Below are 26,103 nucleotides of genomic sequence, written 5' to 3'. Positions count from 1 at the left end.
TCTGAAGTATGTCCATTCTACTAATATGACCAATATATACGGGGGATTCGACCCAACCCCCTAACGCTCATTCCTAACGCTCATTCTAGGCTTCCCCCCGACAAAAGAAACCCAAATGCTATATTGCTCCACCATCCAACTCCCTGATTTCCATACTGCCATACAAAGAGGACAAAAGAAATAAATCCCGTCAAGGTCATATATAACAATTTCTTTCATATCCCTATCCCTAACACCCACCGAAAACCGAAAACAGTAGCTGCTTGCTTTTTCTCAAGCTAACCTAGCAGCGCCAAAGACTCCAACGCTAGTGTACTTCACAAACTCTTTCTCCTTCTCCGTATTCCGCTTCTTCGCAGCAAGACTCTGGTTGACTTTACTTTTCATGCTTAGGCTTCCTATCAGCCATCGAGATCTCGACTTGTCGCTTTTCCCGTCGCCGCTGATGGAGGAGAAGGTGGATTTCGGCTCGAGACCGAACATCTCGAATCCGTCGACCGTTGCTGTGCTGTTGCGTTTGGAGTGCCTCCTGGGGGTTTCCTTGGGGGTTTTGCGGAGTACCGAATTGGGGGTGGGGATCGTGGGGATTGTTGGGACGGAGTGGATTGTGGAGAGAGATGGGCGGGGCCGTGATGAAGACACTCGTGGGGTTTGTGCGTCCGGCTGCAGAGAGGAATAACTTATGGCGTAGGGTGTGAGGTGGAGGGAGGCGTTGAAGTAGTCGAAGTTGTCCTCGGGAACTGAGGCGGGAGCGTGGAAGGGGGATTGTTGGCGATCTTTGCTTCCATTGCGTTTATGCTCATGCAAGTTTGGGATAGGGGGGAGGGCGGAGGTGGGTGGCGGGAGAGCGGGTTTGAGTTGGACGTTTATAGGGATCGCCTTTTTGCTGGAGGAGGTTGATGAGGATGAGGAGAGAGAGATAGAGGGCGCAGTGGTGGCAGGTGAGTTCAGGAATGTACGCTGTTGTGGAGATTGTGGAGATGGTGCGGTTGTGGTGGTGGTAGTGGTGCTGGGTGAGTGCTGGAACCAATGCTGATATGGGGAAGGCAAGGTGCTGGCGGTCTTGCTTCGAATGCTGGAGTTCCGAGAGGTAAGTGGGCTTATGTCGTCTATCGAGGAGCGCTCGTAAGTGTGGTCGGTCGACAATCGTGAGACTGGTGAAACCGGGGCAGACGTATCTTTTGTGGAGGTGTGCTCGTAAATGTGCTGGGTAGATAATCCTGAGACTGGTGAAACCGGGACAGATGTGTCTTTCATAGTGCTCTGCTCGTAACCATTCTGGGTAGATAATCGCGAGACAGATGAAATCGGGGCTGATGGGTCTTTCGTAAAGGTATCCCCTATGGTTTGCTGGGTAGATAATTGTAAGTCTGGCGAGACTGGTGACGGAGGCATAGGTGGTATACACGGCATTGGTGGTGCGTCTGTAGGGGTCATATAATTTCGCGGGATGTTCGAATTTCGTGGGGCGCCGGCCGATGACTTCAGCCTGCGTGGTGATTTGACAGGAATTGGGGGAGAATTTGGGATTGCGGTTTCGGATTTTGATAACAGTGGCGGCGATTGTAGTGGTGATCCATTGCGTTGTGAGACTGGATCTCGGACTACCCAGCTAGGGTGTCGTGTGTTAAAACGACATTCATCTCTGCCAGGCTCGAAGCTGAACCTAGCCTCGCGGTTTGGAACAGCCTTTGTCCTTTCCGGCTCCCTGCGGTCCCCGAAATAGCTGTCAATGACCGAGTCTGCCGAGTCAAACGTCGAGGAATTCCAAGGCTCGTCTTCGTGTATGCTTGGGTTCATTGATTGTATTGGGGTCTCTGGAGGCGAAGGAACAAGTGCGGATTGAATCAACACACGTAGCGAAGGCACATTCTCCGCGTTTTCTTCCTCCAGCTCAATTGGTGGCCGGCGTGCCGCAGATCTAGTAGAGCCAAATATCGGATTATAGCGAATCTGGTGTCCAGTGGCATCCTGCCGCCTATAGTTTTCATCCCTGGTCCTCGAGGACATCTTATCCGTCATGGGAGTTGCCATAGGAGACCGCTTCCCATGCTGGGATAGCTTTTCCTCAAAATACTGTGTCATGGTAGCGGGATTGTTTGGAGAATTCTGCGATGGCTCATGTCAGTTCCTGAGCACAAAGTCTTCATCTAAGGCAGATATACCCGGTCTTCATCCTCATCATCGGCAATGGCCTGCAAGCCGCCTCGCATCCTGTGGTGTCTATATCCCTCAACGGCGTTCCTAGAATTCTCCCTTCTTATTGCCGTCCAGCGGTCTTTAAATACCTCTTTGAAATCGGAATAGGCATCGTTGGCAGCGGATGGATGTGGCTTTGCTATGTTGTGTTGATGCTTTTTACAAAGTGTAAGCCATGATAGCTCCTCCAGGCCTTTGAATATGGCTTCATGGCTTGTGGATCCGTCTATATCGTCCAGGACTGTGCCTGCTGCTATGCGATCCCGGATCTCCACCGCATTGCTGCATCGCCGAGGGACGTCGGGAGATTCATCACTTGCTACGCATGAGAAAGAATCGTCCTCCGGATAAAGATTGAGAACATCGCGAAAATTCCAGTGAACCGGCATAGCTAATTAAGTCTGGAATAGAGACCCGACGAAGGAACGACGAAAGCAAGCAGATTACAGCACAAGGAATGGCGTCTCGATTTGACTCGAGCTGGCTTGTTTCTCCTCCACTGCAGTGTCTGGGCACCAAGAGATATAAGTATGAGACAGGCCCCCAGTGGTGTGCAACCTATTCATAGATGCCAATCCTTATATTAATCGGAAAGTAGCAATGGCCAAATTCAATTAAAACGATCATCGCCTTGCGTATATGTAGTACAAGAAGAAGAAAAGCACAACATGCTGAGCCTCGACGCGCACTTCTCCGCGTGCAGGTTCGTACCACTCGGGATCCTGCAGAGCTCCGGCACAGTCGTCCGTCGAGTCTTCAAACACTGGCCAAGGGAAACACATCGAACTACACCCATAGGGCGTTAGTGGGGGATGGGTGAGGGTGGGGTAGAGAGTGCAATTCAGCCATATTTAATACTTTGTATTTACCCCGTCACCTCTCGTCCATAGAGCTTTTGTAGGGTTTTAGCCGCGAAGTAGCACAGCACCCGTGGCTGTGGCCATGTGCACTGCCGTCCGGACGTTTGGGGATTCGGAGCTTGGGGTCCATGGCTTGCAGCTTCCGTAACTGCGGGCAGAGAATAAGATATTATTGTCACAAGCCGCATGGTTCGGAAAGAAAGTACTACGTAGGTAGTAAGTAGGGCAGAGCCAGACCACTCCGTACTAAGTGCTGCTTGGGAGGTTTCGGGGTCCGAATGTTGGCATGGCACGGAATAGCGACGCAGGTAAGATTTGGACAACTTAGCTGGTATTGTCAGACTAATTTCCCGTGCCTGAGAGGTGCTTTTGGTGGAAATGAGGGTTGTGCCGTGTGCATATCAACATGTTGGTGACTCCATCTGTTGATGTGTGTTGCGTGATGTTGGCAGGTGTCCATGTTGGTATGCACTCGTAGTACCCGTAGCTTGAAAGTTGGGGAAGAACAGTTGCAAAGCAGATGGAAATGCATTTGCCGAGCTTGAGTAACCAATGGTTACGTATGGGAATAAGATTTGCGATTATACTGTTTCGTACAAGCAACAGCCTGAATAACAACTTGGGAATCTTGGCTGTTGTTTCACGCCAATCCTCGCCTTAGCTCAATCACCTCCTTCACGGGGTCAGGCAATTCAAGAGCGCACGTGACTATGGCGCATTATAGGAACAAATCGGTGTTTTTCGGGAATAACATCGCTAGATCCTCTATATCTAACCCCGAAACAGGTTGCTCGAGTCGCGCTGGCTGTGTTGGTCTATACGCTCCGGCCCTAAGCCTGCTATGCCTTACATATCTATAGGATCAAGTCCCTAGGTATATAATCTAGTGGATCCTGATTAAGGTAGTAGTATCGCGAATACCCTAATTTCGGTCAAATGTGGAGGATGTGTCCGGAAGTAATTCCTATATAAAGTACCTAGGTATATCAGCAGAGGATGAAGGCCACTACGGATCTACGAATAACCTCACTTTGCGACGGCTGAGTATTCGAATGTTCCACAAATTTTGACACTCTTTAGGTATATTATAGTCTGTAGGCGTTATTCCTGAAAACCACCGATTTGTTCCTATAATGCGCCATACTCCATACGCTCTACTCTTGCTTCAACCTCACCCATGCCCACTCCCTCCTTGATTACAACCTGGACGAGTGGCAATCCGCCGCAGTTGCATCTCTCGCTCACGCGACGATCTCTGAATATCTTCGAGCCCTGCGTAGCGCATTTCGACAGTGTCATTGACCCAGTAGAGGCATGACTGTGAAAGGCAGAGATACTTAAAGCGAGGATCCATGATGGCATTCTGCACATCAGCAGCAACACCACACGCGTTCAGGCATGCTTGCCACTGCCGCGCGTTGTCCTCTGTAGTGTCAACCCTGTTTTCGAAGGAGCCGATGATGAAGTCTTTGAAAGTGACTACCAATCCACCATCGTCGGGATCAATCTCGCGGCGGGGTCCCTGAGCAGGCCAGTTGGTCCATTGGCTCCATAGCTCGGTAGCCTTTGCTTCAGATAGGCCGACATATACGAGAGTTTCGTATGAGATGAGGGCCACAGGAATCATGGCAAATGCATCGTCGGCAGCTGGAGATGAGAGAGAGATGTTCAAAAGAATATCATGGTTCTCCTCATCGCTGGAGCGGTTCAGTCGACGTTTGTGAAGTCGGTGGAACCCAGTGGCCCTGGCAGGGCCTAGCAAGCCACGATTGAGTAGGTCAGCAGAGTCCAAAGTTGCGAGAATTGTGTGTTCGGACATCACTATGAAAAGAAGCTTATGACTGGGTGATTGGATATGTAGACGAAGGTTTTGCCTCAGTCGTTTTTCGATGACTCACCAAAGCTTGAGTTGTGAATTCAGACGTGAAAATAGAAAAGAAGGACGAGAGGGAAGGAAGGTCTGAAATGAGGTTAATATCCTCGCGCTGGAGTCAAACAGGTGCAACCTTGAGGGTGAGCTTTCGCCGAGTGAGTCAGGAGCATAAGAAGCTGCAAAAATGACTCGACTCCCAGAATAACCTTTCTACATCGTCCATCCTGCTATGATTCTAATCACAACCACCAAAGTATTGGACAAACCAAGGAGATCATTACCTGATAAGTCGCAATGAAGCGACAAAAGAAGAGCTCTGCAGGCCTGCAAACAACTCAGCATGAGAACCCAACCAACAGCGACGGACCCCTCTTCTTCTACATGCCAGACACCACACACGGCGAGTTCTGCCAGTGGTTTCCCTCCACTTTTACCATCAGCAAGACCCAGATGTCCTCACTAATCGGCCACGCCATAGACGATGGCGACGCCGAGGACAGCATTACTTTCACTTGCGCTGAACAGTTCATGATGTACTGCAAAGCCGGCCGATTCCACGACAAAGAGACTCAAAGACGAGTCCTCGCAACTACGTCCCCTAAGGAGCAGAAACACCTAGGCAAGTTGACGGCAGGATTCACGGACGCGAGCTGGGACGAGGTTAAGAGTGCGGTGGTTCTGGCTGGTACCATTGCCAAGTTCGGACAGAATCCGAAATTGAAGGGCAAGCTGCTGGCTACTGGTGATCGGTTGCTGGCGGAGGCAGCATCAAGGGATAGGATATGGGGTATTGGATATACCGCTAAGCATGCTATGTCGTATCGGCAGCACTGGGGAGAGAATAGGTTGGGGAAGGCACTTATGGAGGCTAGAGAGCATCTGCGGCAGGATGGTGCAACAAACCCGCGAGATGGATAAAAGCCCCGATCTTTTTTAATTATACCTCTGGTAGATGGTTATTCGTCTCCCTGTAACTGAAAATGCTCGCCGCTAATTTACGCTGCAGATATAACGAATCCCTGCGCTTCAAAGAACGAATCCTGCCTTTCAACATTACCGAGCTCAAGAAAGTTGCTGCTGCAGCTGTCAACAAAGATGTGACGAGTGTTCAAAGCTTCCGAAAGCTTGCGGAAGGCGGTTTTAATCGAACCTTCGAGCTCACTATTGATGGCCTTCAAGTCGTCGCTAAACTTCCATACCCGTCAACTTATCTGAAGCATTATTCTGTGGCTAGTGAGGTGGCTACCATAACTCTTGTCAGGTCATATGGAGTAACAGTCCCAAAAATTCTAGGCTATTCTGTTACACATAGCAATGCGGTTGGCGCCGAATATATAATTATGGAGAAGGCTAGTGGGAGGGAGATTGGTGATATTTAGTACGGGCTTTCGGATAAGGAGCGCATGAAGGTTGTGGTGCAGATCGCGAGAGTAGAGTCGGTCTTGTTCTCCATTCCTTTGCCTGCATGTGGAAGTATCTACTTCAAGAGTGACCTATAAAGTGGCACCGAAACTGTAGATGTTACAGCAGGCGACGCTGCAGGTAAAGATGCATGTCCAAGTGCTAGACAGAAGTGTATCGGCCCTAATGTGGCACAGAAATGGTGGTTTGAGCAGCGCTCCCGCCTGAAAGTTCATTGTGGACCTTGTAAGCAGAGAGAGGCTATAATTATTACTGTTGAATTTGTTAACGCTAACACTGCGAACAGTCTTACAGGCAGACCAAGCATTTACGGCAAGCCCGATCAAGGAGTTGACATGGCTTAAAGCGCACGCTTATCCTCGTCTCCCTTATGTTATTCCACACAGGGAACTATATGGCTACCAAATGGTGTCTCCTGCGGAAATATATCCAAATTGCTCCTCATCTAGTGCCCAAGGACGAGGAGTATCTATTACGCCCAATTCTAGGTCATCCGAATTTGCAGCCATACAACATTTTTGTTGACAGTGATTTTACAATTACTAGTATAATTGACTGGCAGCACTGCTCGGTCCTACCCCTAATCCTCCAAGCTGTGTACCAGAATACTTCCGGAACTTTAACGACAAAGAATCTCTGCGACTAAAAAAGCCATCCCTTCCTCAATCGTTCGATAGCATGAGTAAATCCGAGTAGGAAGTAGTGCTAGAGCAATATCGCAGACGCCAGCTTCATTACTATTACTTTGTTGCTACGTACAAGTTTAATAAACCCCACTATAATGCCCTCCTTCTGGACTCAAACATGGCGACGCAGAAACTCCAACAATTGGCCAGTGCTCCTTGCGAAGGAGATAGCGTTAGTCTCAAAGCGGAGTTGATTCGTGCTGTCCAAAACTGGCCAGTGCTTACTGCGAGAAAGAGTGGTGAAATTCCTCCGTGCCCGATACAATTTCCAGATGCAGAAGTGGAAGAGTGCTTGCGTCTAGAGGCAGAGAAAAATCCTCTTGACGTACAGATGGAGAAGATAAGGGACAGGATTGGGATTGGGAGTGATGGTTGGACTTCAAATGAGAGGTATGAGGATGCGCTTGAAGAGAATGAGCACGTGAAGGCGGAGGCATGGGATAAAGCGGAGGGTGATGTGAGGAAGGAGATTTTAGAGAATTGGCCTTGGGATGACCATGAGGAGTATTGATAGATGGATGTCTCTAAAGACGGATTAGTTCCTAATATGTCCTTTATAAGTGGGTAAGACAAGGTCAGTAGTAACCCAAGTAATAGATCAGGACACTTAATCTAATCACATGAGTATAGGCCCTGTAGGCGGTTATACAAGAAGTAGGCTGTGCTTACGCCAAGCCTGACTTAGAAACACAAATCCATATTCGTATTTCTGACATCGATATCAGCCTGCTGCAAATCATTTCTTAGTTTGTTGTGTCGGCTCGGCCCAGCTTGGCTATTGTCTGCTATCCAGAATGCTCCAGCGCGCGCCATCCAGGTTGGCTTCACTTCTCATCAAAGGCGGCTCCATCTAACACAACACCCTTTATTCCCTCGCATACTTGTACGAATGCGGTCGCTACCGCCAATAATAGATTTAAAATTTTGTTTCGGCGAGTCGCGGCCGACCAAATTCCTAATCGATCGATTGGGTTTTGAGTATACCGTACCTTGCCCAAAATCGGCCTATACACAGCGAGCACTTAATTGTCATAAGCCAGAAAATCAAATCGGCCAGCTGATCCCCAAGCCTTGAATGCGGCGAGACTGTTTCTGAAAATTTGGGGCGCCCTCACTCAACATCAACCGCCAAAACCGCGCGGGTTGCTCCCAACCAAAGCCTTCTAAATAGATGTGCAGTAACTATTCGATGTTGTCTTGAAATGCCAGGCGTTTCCTCGGCAGAATTGAGGTCACCTTGTCCAATACCTCCAAATGCCCATTCGTATATTTTGACGAGTCTGACCCATTCTCACCATGGCCTGGCACGGCAAGGCGACTCCGAATTGAGACATGGGATGTGGAGCAGGAGGCTAAGGTATATCAATATCCCCTCACCTAGCCAACGACTAAGAGAGAAGTTCGTGTAGTCTATACAGCAATAGCATCGGCAATAGCATCAGCAATAGCATCAACAATAGCCAAATCCTCTCGCGCTCATGCGCTTTGGCTTGACCGTTATTCCTCCCGATTACGACGACCTTTATCGCTTTCCTCAGCATGCTAGTGATAATAGTGAACTTAAACTGATGTATCTCAATAGCAACAACGACTTTGAATTCGAATTCTATACACAGCTAAACCCCAGCCGGCGACGATAGTACAGATGCATCTTAGTTATTTCGATCTGCTTCGTTGCAAACGTACTGTGGAAGCATAGATTCGATCTCCTGACGCTAATAAGTTAGATTTACTAACATCCGGAGCCTAGAAAGCAGGCAAAGGCAGTAGCTAGTACCCGGATGCTCTGGATGTTGCTATATGCTTGAATGTCTCAGATAGGTAAGTTGCGGAAGGAGAGGGTGAGGAAGGTGTTACAAAATTATGGCCCCAGCAACATATGCCGAAAGTCCGCCTATTATATTTCATGTCAACCACTTACATGAATTGACTAGGTATTGCCACCAACTTAGTCTTTGCCGGCAGATCCTTTCCCCTTCCATGCTCTGCTTACCACTAACATCATGTGTCGCTATACTTTACCCCATAATCCATTTGACAAACCCAAATAACCTTCTGTCTTCTCTCCACGTCTTACGAAGGTTTCTACTCCATTTACTAAGTGTTTTAGTCAAAAGTCCTCAACCATCCATCGTATTTCTATTCCGGCTGTTTCTCCTGCTTAGCTGTATTCGAAGTAGGGAGCATCAGGCGGTATAATGGACTATCCTGGTTTGCAGGATACTCCACTTTTCGTACCAGCATATCGACGTCAGGTGCGAGAACTGGGGAAAAGAAGATGGACATTTTGAATGTGTAATGCCTAATTGAAGGATATATAAAGGGGAGGCACGAAACCTTGAAGTAGGACGAGGGGTGGCTGATGCGACTGTCTCTTGTAAAGGAGGAAAATTCTATTTGCCTTTGTCGTCAAGTTTTATAACTGGCATACTAATTGACGAGAAGTTCCCAGTTGTGGAACTAGTCGTAGCTACTACCAAGGACCTGGGGAAAACTGTACCGGCCAACGATACTAGGGGATGTCAATGAGCGCGCGACGCATTTTTATAATAGATCAACCGTTTCCGTCGTTCCGATATCAAACTCTCCATTTTATGTTGTGTTGTTCCGCCCAGCATCTGATCCCATCCTCCTTGCTTTGCTTTCAACGCTTCTTCCTTCCTTCCACTATACCTCGTGCTCCCTCGATAGGCTGGCCAACAGACGGATAAGATCCTTTTAGATATTCATCCCAACAGATGCTAAAGGAAAAGTCGGCACACGGAGCTTGAGCTGCAGCTATGTACCCGTTGGCTTAGGCCAACGGGTAGATTATTCATAACATATCGCTATCTCCAGAAGACTCCGACTACTGAAATTTTACGAACATTACTACTTTAGCCAGCCCGGGCGGAAGGTGGTAATCCTTAAAGCTCAATCAACCTGCAAACATTAATTGGCTGCGCCGTAAAGGCAATATATCCCAGGTCATGTGCAGATTCTATCTAGAGACTCATAGAGCTGCTCGATTTGTTATATCTACATTGAATAGAGGCCGTAACCCCGAGTTAGTGTTCGGTATCCTTGAAGTTAGGGCTCCATTTCGTCCGGTTTCGACGCAAGAGTCAAGACTCAAGACCACCTTTGAAATCTCTTTTAGTGTCTACCCGCACCGCCATCGAGATGAACGGAAGACTGCTGCTCGGCTTGGCGTTGAGCTGCCTGCCGCTGATGACACTCGGGGCCGATTATGGTGCGTCGTTGAAGATGTCATGCTCGTCGCTCGTAATTGATCGCATCGATCCGTATATCCCCCCTAGCCCTCGTCGTAGATAGGATTCGTGTCTCTAACAGCCCTACTAGCATTAGTTTTCCGGGGGTCGTCGGATCAAATCACCTCCATCAAATAGTCGGAGGGAATAGCTTCAATGCTACCATGGACCCCAGTGACGATCCGGGCGAACGATCGACTTGCACCACCAGCACTTTTGTCGACGACTTTTCCAACTACTGGACTCCGGTTATGTACTACCGCGCCAGCAACGGGACATACAAGCGCGTGAGGCAGCTGGGGGCTTTGTTCCACGAGGAGGCGCGCGGCGGCGGTATAACGATTTACTACTCCGCCCACCAAAACTTTACCGACACGGTTGCGTTTAAGAAGGGATTTCGCATGCGCAACGGCGACCCGAACGTTCGCACCGCCGAGGAAGCCTCCAAGTATAGGGGCATTGATTATACGTGTATGTTGGACGAAGGCACCCGGTTCACAAACCGGTCGGCCACGTTCCCAGACCATCAGTGCCCGGCGGGGATCCTGACGACGATCTACTTTCCACCGTGCTGGGACGGCGTCAACCTCGACAGCCCCGATCATTACAGCCACGTCGCGTGGCCGGCCGAGGGCGGCGACGTCGGCATAGGCGCGCTCTGCCCGGCCACGCATCCCGTCAAGATCCCCCAGATCATATATGAGATCCGGTGGGACACGCGGAGATACAACGTGGGAGGGAAGGGGGGCCTGTGGCCAGAAGATGGCAGCCAGCCGTTCGTGTGGAGTTTTGGTGACAATGTGGGCTATGGCAACCACGGCGACTACCTCTTTGGCTGGAAGGGGGACTCGCTGGACAAGGCCTTCAAACAGAAAAACTGCGTCGACCAGATCTGCGGTCTAGATACACAGGAGATTCCAGATGCAAACAAATGTATGATCAATCCCATGGTTGATGAACCTGTGGAAGGGTGGTTGGACAGACTGCCGGGGATGGAAGTATGATGGGCATCCTACCTATGTTTCTGTTAGCTGCCGTTAAGTTGAGCTGGTTGCATTCCCGTGCCCTACCTGGGTACTTTTGGGTCCAATTTAGTTTTTACTAGTATGAAAGAGAAAAATATTCCACAACGAGTTTCGTATTCTATGTTCAATTCAACCGATATTCCGGAAGTGGGTTGTTCCTATTAGTGCTGGTACGGCGAAGTGGTGTACGGAGTCGAGACCCCCAACACATTAATATTAATAGTAATATGGACATGAGATGAACCACAGCGGCTGCCAATAATGAACCACGCACAAGGAAGGATTAGTCGCTGTTCGTAGTCTTTTTGAATCGACATACTTTGATCATGGTGTCATCCCATCACCCGATGTAGTTGAAATAGTCTTTGCACTAGCTGCCAGCTACGTAGTAGGTAGCGTAAGTATAGCTTACCTTACCTATGTTGGATTTTAGCGACAGCGCATAAAGCACGCTTGCAAGAGAAGCGCATGCCCCATTTTGTGGCGTACAGCAGTAACGATGACGCTTAACACATGCTTTAACTCAGTAGGTAGTCTTCCTTGGAAACTTCATACAAGGAATATTCTCATAATAACCGCACCCTTCCTTGGGGATCACTATTACAGCTAGGCTAGATTTGTTTCTAAATAGGCTAAAGCAGTATAAGCAGGAGCTGGTCGAGATCATGGTTAGTTATTGATTCGGGACAGCCTCTCCAAAACAAAACGGACCCATATCAATGTAGAATGAGCTTGTGCTGTTGCGAGAGGAGGGAACCGGGCAACTGTGGGATATGCTGATCTGGAAAGCGCATAATGATTGTGATGAATTTTCGTTTTACTTGAAACTAGCCTCTTTAGCTAGACCTAAAGAGCTTAAGGCCTTCCTCCTCAAGTGGCAATTCATCCTCACCATCTACATCCATCTCGTCTTCGCCTAGGGTCATTTTTTGCCCAAGAAGTGTCCCAAAGAATCTATCAATAGCGTCAGACTCCCAGCTCCCCCTGTCCTGTGGAGGCATGAAATTTTGCAGCTTCTCATGCACTGTATACCGCATTTTCCGGCCTTTACTAGCTTTGGTGTCAACATTCTTTTTTGTCTTGGCCTCCTTAACAGCCGTCCACTGCAGGGCGTTGCCAGTGCCTGGGCCTGTAGCCGGTGCAGATAATGATTCGACTCTTCTCTGGTCCACGAGCTCTTTTAGTAGCATCTGGTAGAAATTGCCATCGTCGTAGATGTTGGAATCTTCTGTCATCTTCAAGTCCCTTTGGATTGGTGCACATGACCGTGGTACCTTGGTTTTCTTCACCAGATGCTCCGAGCTTGCGAGCTGATCTTGTAGTACAGATGTGATGGATTGCATTGCCGTCGGGTTGAGTTTCCTTGTAAGAGGTACTGCCGTGGAGCCTCGAACCTTTGCTGACCATTTTTCCAGAGTCGTCTGACGGGTATCAATCATGGCTACTTCGTAGCTCTGCATCTTTTCCCATATGGTAGATGATGGTGTGGAGATATCAACTCCACGTTTACGTTTCTGACCTGCATTCACCCCAGTCTTCGCCTTCGAAAGCTCATGTCGAAGTCCATCCAAGGTATTCCATAATTTGACAGCAGCTTGCTCAGCAGCCTCGTATGGTTGGTCTGCCTCGTCGTCGGCTTCCTTCTCGTCGCTGGCAGACATGGAATTTGTCGCGATAAGTGCCTTTTGCAGAGTCATTCGAACACTTAGCAGAGAGTCGAAAGCTTTTCTTTGTAGCTTTACCGCATTGCCTTTGTCAGCATCAGCTTTTGCTGCTTGAGAAATTGTGGCCACGACGGTCTTCTGCTCTTCGCTCATGATTTTCCGGAGTTCAGCGCGGCTTGCTTTCTCGTCAGCGCCGTCCCTATCATCTGCTTCATCATCGCTACTCTCGGAGGCATCCTCGTTGTTATCGCTGTCGCTCAGCATATCCCGCTTGTCCGAGGCAATCTGGACACCACCCGCATTCTCGGAATCATCATCTTCTGCGTCGCTTTCATCAGTCTCCTCGCCCGCATATTGGCGTGCCGTTGAGAATATCTGCTCCTCTGAATCGTCAGAATGTTGCCCAGCAGTGTCCAGTACGTCCTCATCGGTCTCCTCATTTCCCGATTGTTCGTCCTCAAGAGCATCAACGTCATCCTCGCTATCTGACATAAAATCTCGAGCTGTCTTTCGTTTCTTGATCTGACCGGTTCCCAGCTTGCTGCTCGCAGACTTGGATGAGGTCGCCTCTTCTAGCGGTGATGATTCTGATCCGGACATTGATACATTGTCGCTTTCATCCTCACTCTCGTTTGCTAATGCCTCCCGGCGTATTCGTGTTCCAGCATACTGAGCCCCAAGTGCAATATCCTCTGGTTTTCGGAGTTTACTTTTGCTACACGCTGACTTAGAAGTTTGCCAGCATAGAGTATCCCATGTACATACCCAACTTCGGCATAATGCTCTGTGCCGGCTAAATCATTATCACTATCCTCAGATGCGCTGTCATCGCTCTTCTCTGGTCGATTATCTTCCTCGGGATCAAAGTCTGCGGTTTATTAGCGGAAAGTATGATAGCAAGAGACAAGGGTAAATACCCTTAGGTAAAGGATCAATCAGGTCAGCAAATTGCTGTGCGCGGGACTTTGGTTTTCCCATCTTCTAAAACAATAACTAAATTTTGTCTTGTGCTTCGGCGCAAAAATGTCGAGAAATTATTTTGAGATTTCGAGCTCCCCACCCACGGGATCTTGGCGCGCTAGCGGACAATGCACCCGCGTCGAGCAGGCACCCACAGCCATTGCCTTGATACCTTACTGTATGTCTTCGGTATCGAGCTTCTACTTCGTACTGTTTCTATACAATCTAGATAGTCGGCGCATAGTACTACGCTGTGTTATTCGAATATCTATCAGGCCGCAAAGTGAAGCTATTAGGATACAGGATACAAGATACAAGATACAGGATACAGGATACAGTAGGTGGACAAAGGCTCGGTCGCAATGTCACATGATCTTGAAAGTGCAATACGCTAAGACCCATTCATTCATTCATCCAGGATCAACCCCACTCCAATCTCCAATCACCAACCACCAATCACCAACCACCAAATCAACAAACCACCAATCAACAATCACGGGGCAAGCATGTCTCGCAACCAGTCTGGGCACCTTGTGCTGCCCGAGGATCGATATCTCTACTCCGTACGGCATGAAAGGCTTGGCCGTCTATGTCAGCAGCCATCCTTCTGACCCGTCCTGCCTCGCAGACCCTTTGATGAGCACCTGGACCCCTATCAAGACCCTGTCTGCGATTGGAGCTAGTGATCTCGACGCCGAGTTCACACCAGTCTTCGAGAATAATATCCATGACAATATTGTCTCTAGCATTCTAACTGCGTTGCCGGGCGGCGACTGGGGACTCAATGTGTTGCGCCTCGGTTTTGACACTAAGCATCTCAACAACCCGATTACCATTCACCTCGTTGTAGCCCCCAATGGAGGTCTCTCTCCGGATGCGGCCTGCAAGATTGTATCAGACATCCTTACAATTATCGCCGCAGCTCCCGATTCGAGCCAATTGTAAGATCCTTATCCAGCTGTTTATAGTAGGTATTATCCTCTGACTCGGTCTATAATTCAGGGTCCATATTGATGTCTGCCACCCATTGGAATCCTCCTCAAGCCTTGCGACTATCTCATTCTCCCTTCTTGATAGAAATCCTGAAGTCTACCACTCCTCTGCTCGGCTTCCGTACTCGTCTGTTGGCTTAGTCCAATCCGAGTACATTGGAACCTTGTCGGGATACATCAAGCACCGTGATAAGGATGGTCGAGACACGGTTTATGCACTTACGTGTAGACATGTTATTGATCCGCACTCTGCTTTCCGGAATGCTTGTCAGGCCACGCCTGCGCACTTGTCGGTAACATGCCCAGCAGCAAGCGACCACAACAAGACTCTGGAGACAATCACAACTGATATTGCCATTGGTGCGCGCCCCTCGCAACGTGAGATCCTAGAACAAACTCTACAGAGCGCGAAGGAGTACAACATCGCCTTTGGCGATGTTGTAGCGACGTCAGGTACTGGCAGGTTGCTCCCACATTTCCAGGGGCGTAGTGACTGGGCTATCATATCGATTACTAACCAAGATATAATGGCCGAAAATAAGGTATGTAGTCTCTATAGTCTACCTAATGTCTTTAATATTAGCTAAGACAAATAGCATGTCCGTTCATCTGATTCATTTGTGTCGTTCAAGCATCCACTAGTTGCTCTGCTCGACGTCGATTTTCTTCGCGCAGCTACGCAATACTTCACCTCAGGCCCGCATTTTAAACCTGTTCGAGACGATGACCTGAGCCCCGGTGAGCTTGTCTTTAAACCAAGAAGTCGAACTACAAATAAATGGACTAGAGGCACGTTTAATGCTATTCGGAGTACGCAAAGGAGTGCTGGTATCGCAACAAGGGAATGGTGTCTTGTTGCGCTACTACCACACGAGTCTATGTCTGCTGGTGGAGATTCGGGATCAATTATCGTCGACCAAGAATTTCGGCCTATAGCTATGATGTGGGGCGGAGATACTCATGGCTTCGCTCATGGCCCGAAAGGTGTTGCTTACGCAAGTCCACTCTCCAAGGTTATGAGGGATATTGAGGAGTGCATTGGGGGGATTATCTCGATCGTTTGAGATGATTGGTTTGTATGGCGCATAATAAAAACAAATCGGGGGGTTTTCGGGGATAACGCACTACAAAGGCCAAAACCCTTAGAAAGTGTCAAATTCGTGGAACATTCGAATATTCAGTCGTCGCAAAGTGAGGTTATTCGCGGATCCGTAGTAGCCTTCGTCTCATTCCTGTATAATCCTGACTAGCCTCTGCTACCGTATTTTATATATGAATTGCTTTCCTCCAGCCACATCCTCCATCCTCCAACCTCTGACTACTTACTCAGCAGTGACCCGATCCGTACAATGTAGATTCTCGTCCTCTAACAGGCTTCTCCTATTCAGAATTAATACCATTATATACTTGATCCTATAGATAGGTAGGGCATAGCAGGCTTAGGGCCGGAGCGTATAGACTAAATATAGCTAGCGCGACTCGAATATCCTTAGTTTTGGGGTTCGATATAGACGATATAGCGGTGCTATTCCCGAAAAACACCGATTTGCTCCTATAATGTACCACAGCGTTGGCGATGTTTTGCGATGGTGTTTTAGACTACAGAAAATATTCCTGAACTTCAATAAATACCGTTGACTTTTTAAATTTTACCTTCGGATCGAGCTTTCCAAATGCGTTCCTAGCTGTCTAAGACATGTTGCTCAGGACGGCTTACTAAGCCAGGGGTGAGCCAAGGGTGATTAGCGCCTGAGCAAGAGCGGCAAGCTTACCAACCACATGTGAAGCTCCAGAGAGCTCATCCATGAAACCAGCAGATCATGAAGCCTCGATTATTCTCAACATTGCGTTGTTTGCAACATGAAAATCCCTTGGTATGTCGGTCCAAGAGCTTGCTGGCGTTATTATTATTATATGCTAACTAAACCATTAGGGATTGCCCCGAGCGGGAAGTATTCCTCGAATGCAGCGCGGCTTGCCGGAACGACGGTCGATCAAAGATGTGAAGAAAGTAGTCGCTGTATCATCTGCGAAAGGTGGTGTCGGGAAATCAACTATCGCAGGTTCGCGTACCCGCAATTGAATATGGGCATTATTAAGGCCGAGATAGTGAACCTTGCTCTGGCATTCGCCCGTCGTGGGCTTCGAAGCGGAATCCTTGATACGGATATATTCGGCCCTTCAATACCGACATTATTAAACCTATCCGGCGAGCCAAGGTTGTCCTCTAGTTAGTGTCCCCCCCCTATGATCAGATATAGTTGCGATAAGTCTCACATCCCTCAGACAATCAACTACTCCCTCTCTCCAACTATGGAGTAAAGTCTATGTCGATGGGGTACCTAGTCGGAGACGCCGCCCCAGTGGTTTGGCGCGGCCTCATGGTAATGAAGGCCTTACAACAGCTTTTGCACGAAGTCGATTGGGGAGGATTGGATGTTCTTGTTTTGGATTTACCACCAGGAACAGGAGATACACAATTGACGATTACACAGCAGATTGTTTTAGATGGTAAGATATTTGGCACTTGTAGCGCAGTGGCCTTGCTAACATAACCTAGGCGCTATCATAGTATCGACCCCCCAGGATATTGCGTTGAAGGACGCTATAAAAGGGATAAATATGTTCAAGAAAATGAACATACCCCTCCTTGGCATGGTACAGAACATGTCCCTATTTACATGCCCCCATTGCAACAGCAGCACACATATATTTGGATCTCATCCAGGCGTAAAACATGCTTGTGAACAGCATGATGTCCCTTTCTTAGGGGATATCCCATTACATCCAAGTATATGCGATGACGCTGATAGGGGGAAACCAACCGTTGTTTCGGAGCCAGAAAGTACACGAGCTGATGCTTTTATGAGCCTCGCGCAAGAAATTGGCCGCAAAATCGACCTGCTTTAGCATATCTCAAGGTGTGATATGTATTTGTAATACTACAGTAGTTAGCTAATACGATACCATAATATTCTGGTTTGGTTAAGCAACCAGCCTCTGGCAAGCATTGCTCGACCAGTGCGAATTACGATACCTCCGTTGTTACATTTCTATTGGCTCTCGGATTAGTTGTCGCAAAAGCACCAGCAGCCGGATGTGTTCAGCCTCGCAGTGGTATCCTTTGCATTTTGTTGTTTCCATATCCTCCTCCCGAAGTAGAATTCCTCTGCCACCCAAGAGTGTGGCAACATGAAGTCTTCTATGGAGATATTCCCCTCGAAGGTACGCCTTGTTTATCAACAACAACCATGATTGTTACCTACGCCTAATGGCTGTTGCAGTCTGTGACAATCCCTTGAGGTTGCTTTCGAGAGCCTGAGTAGCACTCGAGTATTCCATGTCTAGCAATGTTTAATGAAGTATTTGACAGTCGTTAAAGTTGAACTTTTCGGCGCTTTGTAATCGTGGCTTGATATGCTACTTGCGAGATGCCCAATTCCCTGAGACCTGGTAGTGAATAATACTTGAGGCTGCGTCACTGCCGCAGCTCAGTACGCATTTCAAGCTCCATCACTTCAGCAAAATGGTAGCTAGCTATACGAATCGTTCCCAAAGAGTTGCCCTGATGCCTAGCGCTCAGTAATTTCTCGAATGACATTGTATTGATCTTGCCTTTGATGTAATTCATTTTGCCATAAGATACCATCGTTGATAAATATACTGCCAAAGCAGGAAGCGTCCTTAGTAAAAGGCAACGCTTACTTTTTACCCTCTTATGCGCCCTCAATTTCAAACGATTTAAGAGTCCCCTCGATTAATTGTAACTTCGAACTAGGAGCTATAATTTTAATGGCGTGCTAAGTGATCTTCATTCACTGTATCCCTAAGCGAACGGGAACCGAAGTTGAATGATATGATAAAGAATAAGCGATATGCTTTCAAATAAAACAGGCCGGATGGCCGAGTGGGAAACTGGGGGTTAGAGCCATAGCAACGTTGGGGGCCGGGTCCTGGTAACCGTCGGGTCTTAAGCAGAACAAACGTACGCCTGTCCGCTCAAGGCACTCTCGAGATTGACGGTATAATAGGTACTTTGTACAGATGACCTTTGTCACCAACCTTTTTTTTTTGTGCTGTTCCATTTCCCCATTTTTAAATAAATTATTCACTTATGGATTATAACCTCCCTTGCTGTGTGGTGAGGTAGGGCAACTGTATAGCTAGAGTATATTTAAGAATGTGGCCGGCGCAACTCCCATCCAGAAGAGATTAAATGATGCCAGATTTATCTCATGGTTAATAGATCAAGACGTGGATTCTACTTTTTATTCTTCTACATAAGAGCAGCTAATTATTCTGGTATAATCACAATCCGGCGGGTTTTGGGGGGGGGGTTTTGGGTATAATGCCCCAGATCCCAACACAACAAGCTCCCTTAACCCTAGAACTTCTTACTTATAGCATCGAATCACTCTCAATAAAAGCATAAAATTTTATCAGATCATTGAAATGCCACTCATTAAATACACGGCTCGCGAATTTTTATGGTAGGGAACTTGGCCTCTCTGCGCGACGACCTCCTGAATATCTCCTTCGGCAATGGCCCCCCCTTTTCTATCTAGGCTACCTACCTAGGTACCTACCTAGCTAGGTAGGTAGGTTCTGGAAGGGAAATGGAGCACATAAGCTATCACTAAGTAGCTTCCTGACTCTACTGTCCTCGCAACGTATGGTCCCGTTCTAATTTATCTTTGTATAATTGACTGATATACGTGCTGCTAGAACCCAAACTCAGGAAATGCCGTTACAAAAATGTGCAGGGTCACTGGCGGCTACAAAATGCAGGCAACATCCTTAATATTCTCAATCCCCAGGAACCTGCCCTCCGACCCTGGCCGACGAAATAATTGAGCTATCGCAACTCTCTGCGATTGCTCCACAATACGGAGTATCTGGATACGGATCTCTTGCGCGAATTAGCTTCTAAGAGGCCGAGCTGGCAAATTGATGATAACCAAAGTATATTTGTAGCTATAGCATCACAAATTACTAATTAATATACTAGTCACCGACCCAAACCAATGCTCCAATTCGCCACGCTAAGGTTCACATAATTTTGATGATTCTTGTCAAGTTCCATCACTCGATGTTCATCTTCATCAAGCTATCATTGGTGTCAACCATCCCCTGAAATCCAACCCGTTTATGAGGCCCGCCATTCCCACCTACCTTACCGGTCTCCCCATTGCTAGGCGGTCGAGCTCCCCAGGGGGTGACGTCCCTTTGCATAGGACTCTGAATAACAGGGCTATTATGCACACTCATTCCCGGACTCACCGCCCTTCGTTTGAAACTGGTGGGGTCGAAATCGTCATCTCGCCGCCTCTTCTTGTTCACTTTCTGAGTAATTTCCGCGGTGGTGGGGAGAGTTCCAGATTGGGGGGTAGAAGATCTTGATGGTGATGAAGTGTGGTTTTCTGACGTAGAGGTAGTTCTGGGTATCGATGGTGTCGGCGAATCGATCATTGCATCGTCACTTACTGCGATGGAGCCACGAGGAAGGAATTGTGGTGGTGGCGGAGTGCGATTCTTTTCATCTGCAAAGGTGTCCCAAAACTCCTTGCCTTTAGAATTACGCATGGCATGTTGTTGAAAGCTGCTCGAGAAACCTGATGAGATATCCGCCATCATATCATCTTCAGGTATGCCTTCAAGTAATTCTTGGGTTGTAGGCCCCAGATTCGGTGAGGATTGTGACGTTGTAGTCGTAGATAATGAGGGATGCCTAGTCGGTTCAAGCTCAACATCGGCTTCGCGGGTTTGGCGGACTACTTCGGCCTCCCGACGAACTTCGGTTTCCACTGGTGCGCCTTCTTCCGCAAGAGCCGCTCTGATGCGAGCAAAACCTTTAGTTTTTGGCTACAATCATTAGCAGCGATACATGTAGGGAAGATGGTAGCCCTTACCAGCATATTTCCCCTCCTTGTTACGGCTCTACGGATGACCCCTCTTTGTCCATCTCGACCTGGAGTTACAGGTAAGCCATCGGCATTCTCCAGCGTAGATTTTAACGTCCCGTCATCGCTCTCGCTTCCAGATATATTCAGCTGATTTGCTGCCCAACTGATACTTTCTCTTCTCGAACGAGGGCCATCTGACGCCATATCACGGTTAAGATTCATATGTTCCATATTTCGCATCGTAGGTGGGGACTTAGAGCTGCGACTTCGCATTCCACTCCCGCACCCGCTGCTTGAACTCTTACTCTTCCCATGTCTATATCGAGCGCGCTGGAAATTCATAAGACTGCTGACTGCCGGTGATTGCCCCATCCAACCGCTCCCAGGACTTGGTTGGGGTATCGCACCAAAAGGTGTACTCATTTTGCCTATTTGGGGGGTTGTAAGGATCGAATCGTCGATATCGTCAGCATCCATCAGGTCAAGATCATCGTCATCAGAACTGTTGCTAGATGAATCGGATCCCATCATTTTCACACTGCCTAAAGAGCTCGATATCCCCACTCGATCGGCATTCGCCATGGTTGACCATAGCGAACTGGGGTTATTGGTCATCGCGTCCGAGCCACTGGTATAATGAACACCATTCTTCCGATTAGGAATATTCATTGCCCTTCCCCCTATGGTTGGCGATGAGTCTGGTGATGATTGTTCGGCGAGGGTTGAATGGTGAAGATTGGTCGCGGCTCGCGAAAAGTCCAAGCCCCGTGACCGCCGCGGAAGGACGCTTGTGGGCGAGCCATATGTTTGAGAATGATCGAGCTTTGGTGACAACGGAACACGGCTGATATACGCGGATGTGTTGGGAGACATGAGATCGCGAGCGGGCATCTGCAATGAGAGACCTCGAGGTGGGAAGACCGGCCGGCGCGGGGTTGTTGGGCTCTCGGTGATCGCACTGTCATCTTTTGACTTCCGCTTCTCTGGTTCTCGAAATTTGGGGGAGGGAGAAAGTGTTGGAGGGCCTCGGTCGGAGAGAGACAAAGAGCGTCCCTTTGAAGGAGATCGTGATGCTGCTCGTGGTTCAGCCACGCCTAGTCCGTCCTCCTCAGTATTGCCATCCTTGGGCTCCACGGGAGGCTGTAAGTGAGCAGCTTCGCTCAACTGATTTCGCAGCATGGTTTCGGGGGTAGTATATCGGATAGTTCGATTTCCAAGCAAGACAGGGAAGTCCTAGGAATTCATCGTAGTTCGGCGGAGAGGGTTATTAGATCAAAGAGGATCATGGTGTATGAGCTGGCAGAGGTTGCGTAAGTAGCATGTACGAGTAGGTAGGTTGTGGATGCTAGAGCTAGGCTGGTGTCGTACAGTTTCTGTTCTTTGGATGTGCTTGGTATAATGTAATCGGCGTCAGGTCAAGATGGGTGAAGAGTGGTGAAAGCCGACTCGACGTCCATGGGCGCAAGGCTCCCAACCGGAGCCCCTGGCCAGGGTTCCGCGTACGCGCTCAGCCAATCACAATTCGGTTCCAGTATCACAACGTCATGTTTCCATATTCCCTAATTGGGCACAAGGAACCACTTCAAATACCTCCAAATCTACGTCCCAGATGGATAACTTCTCAAATCTGCCTTCCTTAACTAACCTTCATTGGTAGATAATGGACTGCGAGTCGCAGACCTTTGTTGACACTTCAACACCGAGTCCTAGTCAAACCAAGTCGCTTGGCATCTTAACCAACTGAGCAACTATGAAACATGCCCCGAAGGGATTATTAAAGCAATCGTGGCAGGCCATAGCCCAACAGACTGAAATGAACTCTACAGCAAGAATCCTCCTTGGCGAGGGTGGATTCGCGGCCTGGTTTGCATATTTTCGTCACCAAAAACGCCGCTGACAATCGATACCACATCGCGCTACTCGAACCAGCTACGGCAGCGTAGACTTCTTGAGCTGCCCAGTTCTATATATTCTCATGGTTACCATAGACTACCCATCTGCCCCTTTTCCGATCCCATTACCTAAGGGGTATTTGGGCGTCTGGAGGTGGCTAAACCAGACCCAGTTCCTGCGTGATTCCAGATATTTCGTTTGTTTGTCGAAAGCTGACCACCAGTGTGGCCAATTCGGCCCCTTTCTGACTTCCTAGTATAAATTTGGAGCCGTTCGATCTTGGAATTCGGTAGCTTTGAGAGCTGAGAACGCGTATGTGGTGGAAGTGACGGTTTGTCGCTTGGAATCGAGGGTAAAGTGATCATAACTGGCTTTCTTGGTTTGCCAGAGTTAAGAGCTTTGTAGTATCTGAGATACACTGAGTGGAGGAATACTGGCTGCATGGGAAGGAGACGGAACGACTGAACCGCTATCTGAGCTATATTCCGCCTTGAAGCTACCCTTGGGCTCGACTCTTACGATACATACCACTCCTACATGATCTTTTGGGAGGGGGAAACTGCCGGTCTTGGCTGTTGGTACTTTATCCTATTCGAACCCGCTGCTATGGCAAGTTAGGAATCGAATTCCCGCAAGATCTCAACGCCGTCATCTGTTGATAGAGATCCTAGTAACGAAAACTCGAAATATACCCCCAAAAAGAGTCTTCGCGCCAACGCTCTCATAGGCCAATGGGCTGAATGATTGTTGAGAGAACTGAGAAAATCTATGGTGGACTGCATATCTGCGACGCATTCTGCCATGAACTCGTCTCTACGCTACCCTGGTTTTATTCCGTACACTGGGACAAAATATCAAAGAGATTGCAAGCACATACCTCAACGACAGGTGACAGTCCGTGGTCTGCCTTGTCGGGGAGGCCTTCTCAGCAGAATTTGGACAAAGTCCTGCAGACACTTTGTAACATGGCCAACAATGCTATGAAGGATACAGTACGCGATCGCCCTCTAAAGCAAATCCACTTTATGGGTAGTAAAACTGCACAATCGTCGGGCTTTGGGATTACCTGGAAATACGAAATACCATCCGCAGCGACGTTGTGACTATCGAGAAGCCTGTTACGGAAGAGCAAGGATGGCGACAATATGAAACATCGTGGGAACATAGGACATCTGGGGATGATAAAGACAGCGATGATCTTATTTGCCGACTGATAGTACGCCTTGTCCAAGCTCTGCGAGACTGCCCTTTCGAGGATTCGCAGTCGGCGTTGTTGTTCAGCGGACCAAGTTCATGCCTATTATCATCGACGGTACTGGTGGTTGCAGGTTTCTCCAGACAGATATTGTTCAAGAAACAGTCAAATTCATCAAGTTTGTGGCCGCTCTACTGTTTCTGAGTCGTCCATGCATTTGGTATAACGACAACAGTATTCCAAAGGGAAAGTCACACATCCCTCTGTCGTTTGATGATTTCCAATTGCTTATCGATGCAACACCTTTGTCCTAGCCCACGAGAGATCAGCTAGTGGGTAGAGGAACGCAGGTCTACCTTGCAACGCCTCAAGAAACACAATTATCCCAACCTTGGTTGGTACTAAAGACTACTAGCAACTGAATGATTAGGTGAAGGAGCAGATATTTTACGAGGCCCAAAAGGCGTTGCAGGTGTCCCACCACTGTTGTATAAAGCAGCCCTAGGTCGCTTTGATACAACTACCAAGATTAGGCGGGGCTTTACTCAATCCACCCAATACTATTTTACCCAACAAGGGTACTTAAAAACACGTGGAGGTTCTAAAATCCGTTCTCGAGTCTTGATCAGGGAGCTTTTCTGGGAATAGTCTTCAAGTAGGAGCTACTAGTCGTTATTCATGAAACGCGTCGCTGATCAATGCAGCCAAGGCATTTATTGCAAATATCATAACGCAAGTTATCAAGTGACATTGTATATCACTTTGTGTGTAGGCACGAGACAATCTTGTAAGTTCTTACTCGTAGCTCTGATACTATGAGTTCAATGCCAGACGCTAAAGTTAAAACCCAATACCTTAGAACCAATATCAGTACTGTACAATGTTCTAGCCGCATGTTCATCATTGCCACAATCCCCAGGATCAACCAAGAGGGCGAGACACCACTAGCAACTGCTTACTTCCCTACTAAACATCAGCCTCCATTATTTATCGGCCCCGCACTAATCACTTTAAACACCCGTCAAGCTGCAAGCTCTGCCGTACGAGGCTTGTGTGTCATAAGTTCGACCGGCGGAGGTTTCTCGACCCCGGCGCCTAAGCCATTTGAGCTTCTCCTCTTACTGACAAAATAATATAGAGCCCCCCGAGGACGAGAGCGATGACTGCACTTGCGATAGCAATACCTGCTATTGCGCCCGTAGATAACCCCCCGGAGCGCTCGGATTTCGCAGACGCATTTGAAGGTGTGATGGAAGGTATCTTCGAAGGTGTGTTCGATGGTGTGGTGTTCAGAGATGAGACCGAACTGCTAGACGTTGTAGCCGCTGATGACAGGCTAGAAGTCGTACCTTTAGGTACAAACGTGGAGACTGTGGCCCCGGCAGAGCCTAGAGTCACGGTACCAGTGTTGAGGGACACTTGGAATCGCCCAATTCCAGAGTAACAGCACCCAGCTACATGATCGCAGCAGAAGTCAGAGTCGCTATGCGTCACATTTTTACAACTTATAAGGTTGGTTCCACCCTTTGCTGCGACTAGTAGGTTGTTAATTTAAAGTAGCAAAGGGGAGCAGCTGGGATTTTACTAACGAATACAGTACTGTGGGCATTCTAGAGAGTCCCAGGCCGGGTCAGTACAAGTTCCTCGAATCAGTTCGCTCACTCCAATTGAACCTGCGGTCTTACAAAGACCAGATCCCTCACAGATGAAACCTTGACCGCGACAAGGACTGTGATCTTGACCTAAAAAGCAAGGGAAATCTCCTTTTGCTGGGGTACCGTTAGGTATAGCATGATTTCTGCGACATTGCGACGGCTACGCCCCCTAGACCTGTGGCTATAAAGAAATGTTGTAAGGTAGAGCGGGATTCTGTGATCTGCATCGCTGTTGTGAAGCTTGAAACCCATGAAAAGCTCATGGAAAACAGAGGAGCTGGCAGATGGGAAGGCCCGGGGACCTCCCCCTTTCCTCCTTTCACTGCAAATACCCTTCCAAATCATTGTCGTGATACAAAGGCAACTTTTAATGCGACTTAGCTAGAATAACTGGGGGCTGAACGCAAGCGCCTGTGCGGTTTCCAACGTCTAAGCCATGCGTTTAATATACGGGTTGGCTTGCATGCGGCTTACTGTACCGCCCCTGTAGTAGAGAAAGCCATACAGGAGAACAGTGCCAGGTAG

At 48.3% G+C, this 26,103-nt stretch overlaps 10 protein-coding genes across 10 annotated transcripts; 6 read left to right on the top strand and 4 right to left on the bottom strand.

The window, feature by feature from the left end:
- Window positions 1-273: 273 nt before the first annotated feature.
- BP5553_04598 (uncharacterized protein) lies at window positions 274-2,588 on the bottom strand (the record flags this gene model as incomplete). Its single annotated transcript, XM_032013221.1, has 2 exons — window positions 274-2,109; window positions 2,166-2,588. 2 exons carry the CDS (start codon window positions 2,586-2,588, stop codon window positions 274-276), a joined length of 2,259 nt encoding a protein of 752 aa, XP_031869821.1.
- A 1,642-nt stretch (window positions 2,589-4,230) lies between these two features.
- BP5553_04597 (uncharacterized protein) lies at window positions 4,231-4,878 on the bottom strand (the record flags this gene model as incomplete). The annotated part of the gene is made up of 1 exon (XM_032013220.1): window positions 4,231-4,878. The coding sequence occupies one exon, from the start codon at window positions 4,876-4,878 to the stop codon at window positions 4,231-4,233; it is 648 nt and encodes a 215-aa protein (XP_031869820.1).
- Window positions 4,879-5,226: 348 nt separating this feature from the next.
- On the top strand, window positions 5,227-6,879 carry BP5553_04596 (uncharacterized protein; the record flags this gene model as incomplete). Its single annotated transcript, XM_032013219.1, has 4 exons — window positions 5,227-5,750; window positions 5,939-6,310; window positions 6,434-6,579; window positions 6,641-6,879. The coding sequence occupies 4 exons, from the start codon at window positions 5,227-5,229 to the stop codon at window positions 6,877-6,879; spliced, it is 1,281 nt and encodes a 426-aa protein (XP_031869819.1).
- A 279-nt stretch (window positions 6,880-7,158) lies between these two features.
- Window positions 7,159-7,551, top strand: BP5553_04595 (uncharacterized protein; the record flags this gene model as incomplete). Its single annotated transcript, XM_032013218.1, has 1 exon — window positions 7,159-7,551. The coding sequence occupies one exon, from the start codon at window positions 7,159-7,161 to the stop codon at window positions 7,549-7,551; it is 393 nt and encodes a 130-aa protein (XP_031869818.1).
- Window positions 7,552-10,455: 2,904 nt separating this feature from the next.
- On the top strand, window positions 10,456-11,295 carry BP5553_04594 (Uncharacterized protein; the record flags this gene model as incomplete). Its single annotated transcript, XM_032013217.1, has 1 exon — window positions 10,456-11,295. The coding sequence occupies one exon, from the start codon at window positions 10,456-10,458 to the stop codon at window positions 11,293-11,295; it is 840 nt and encodes a 279-aa protein (XP_031869817.1).
- An 857-nt stretch (window positions 11,296-12,152) lies between these two features.
- Window positions 12,153-13,958, bottom strand: BP5553_04593 (Uncharacterized protein; the record flags this gene model as incomplete). Its single annotated transcript, XM_032013216.1, has 3 exons — window positions 12,153-13,695; window positions 13,746-13,848; window positions 13,898-13,958. 3 exons carry the CDS (start codon window positions 13,956-13,958, stop codon window positions 12,153-12,155), a joined length of 1,707 nt encoding a protein of 568 aa, XP_031869816.1.
- Window positions 13,959-14,510: 552 nt separating this feature from the next.
- On the top strand, window positions 14,511-15,996 carry BP5553_04592 (Uncharacterized protein; the record flags this gene model as incomplete). Its single annotated transcript, XM_032013215.1, has 3 exons — window positions 14,511-14,881; window positions 14,943-15,474; window positions 15,529-15,996. 3 exons carry the CDS (start codon window positions 14,511-14,513, stop codon window positions 15,994-15,996), a joined length of 1,371 nt encoding a protein of 456 aa, XP_031869815.1.
- Window positions 15,997-16,752: 756 nt separating this feature from the next.
- Window positions 16,753-17,842, top strand: BP5553_04591 (Cytosolic Fe-S cluster assembling factor NBP35; the record flags this gene model as incomplete). Its single annotated transcript, XM_032013214.1, has 5 exons — window positions 16,753-16,806; window positions 16,866-16,995; window positions 17,043-17,162; window positions 17,219-17,443; window positions 17,493-17,842. The coding sequence occupies 5 exons, from the start codon at window positions 16,753-16,755 to the stop codon at window positions 17,840-17,842; spliced, it is 879 nt and encodes a 292-aa protein (XP_031869814.1).
- Window positions 17,843-20,014: 2,172 nt separating this feature from the next.
- On the bottom strand, window positions 20,015-22,014 carry BP5553_04590 (Uncharacterized protein; the record flags this gene model as incomplete). Its single annotated transcript, XM_032013213.1, has 2 exons — window positions 20,015-20,794; window positions 20,842-22,014. 2 exons carry the CDS (start codon window positions 22,012-22,014, stop codon window positions 20,015-20,017), a joined length of 1,953 nt encoding a protein of 650 aa, XP_031869813.1.
- A 2,733-nt stretch (window positions 22,015-24,747) lies between these two features.
- Window positions 24,748-25,367, top strand: BP5553_04589 (uncharacterized protein; the record flags this gene model as incomplete). The annotated part of the gene is made up of 2 exons (XM_032013212.1): window positions 24,748-24,963; window positions 25,062-25,367. The coding sequence occupies 2 exons, from the start codon at window positions 24,748-24,750 to the stop codon at window positions 25,365-25,367; spliced, it is 522 nt and encodes a 173-aa protein (XP_031869812.1).
- Between the last annotated feature and the right edge of the window lie 736 nt (window positions 25,368-26,103).

This window comes from Venustampulla echinocandica (genome assembly GCF_003357145.1).
Source record: "Venustampulla echinocandica strain BP 5553 chromosome Unknown scaffold_2, whole genome shotgun sequence".
In the NCBI taxonomy this organism is placed as follows: Eukaryota; Fungi; Ascomycota; class Leotiomycetes; order Helotiales; family Pleuroascaceae; genus Venustampulla; species Venustampulla echinocandica.
Note: the sequence above shows the minus strand (reverse complement) of the source record. Positions and strands in the feature narration are given on the sequence as shown.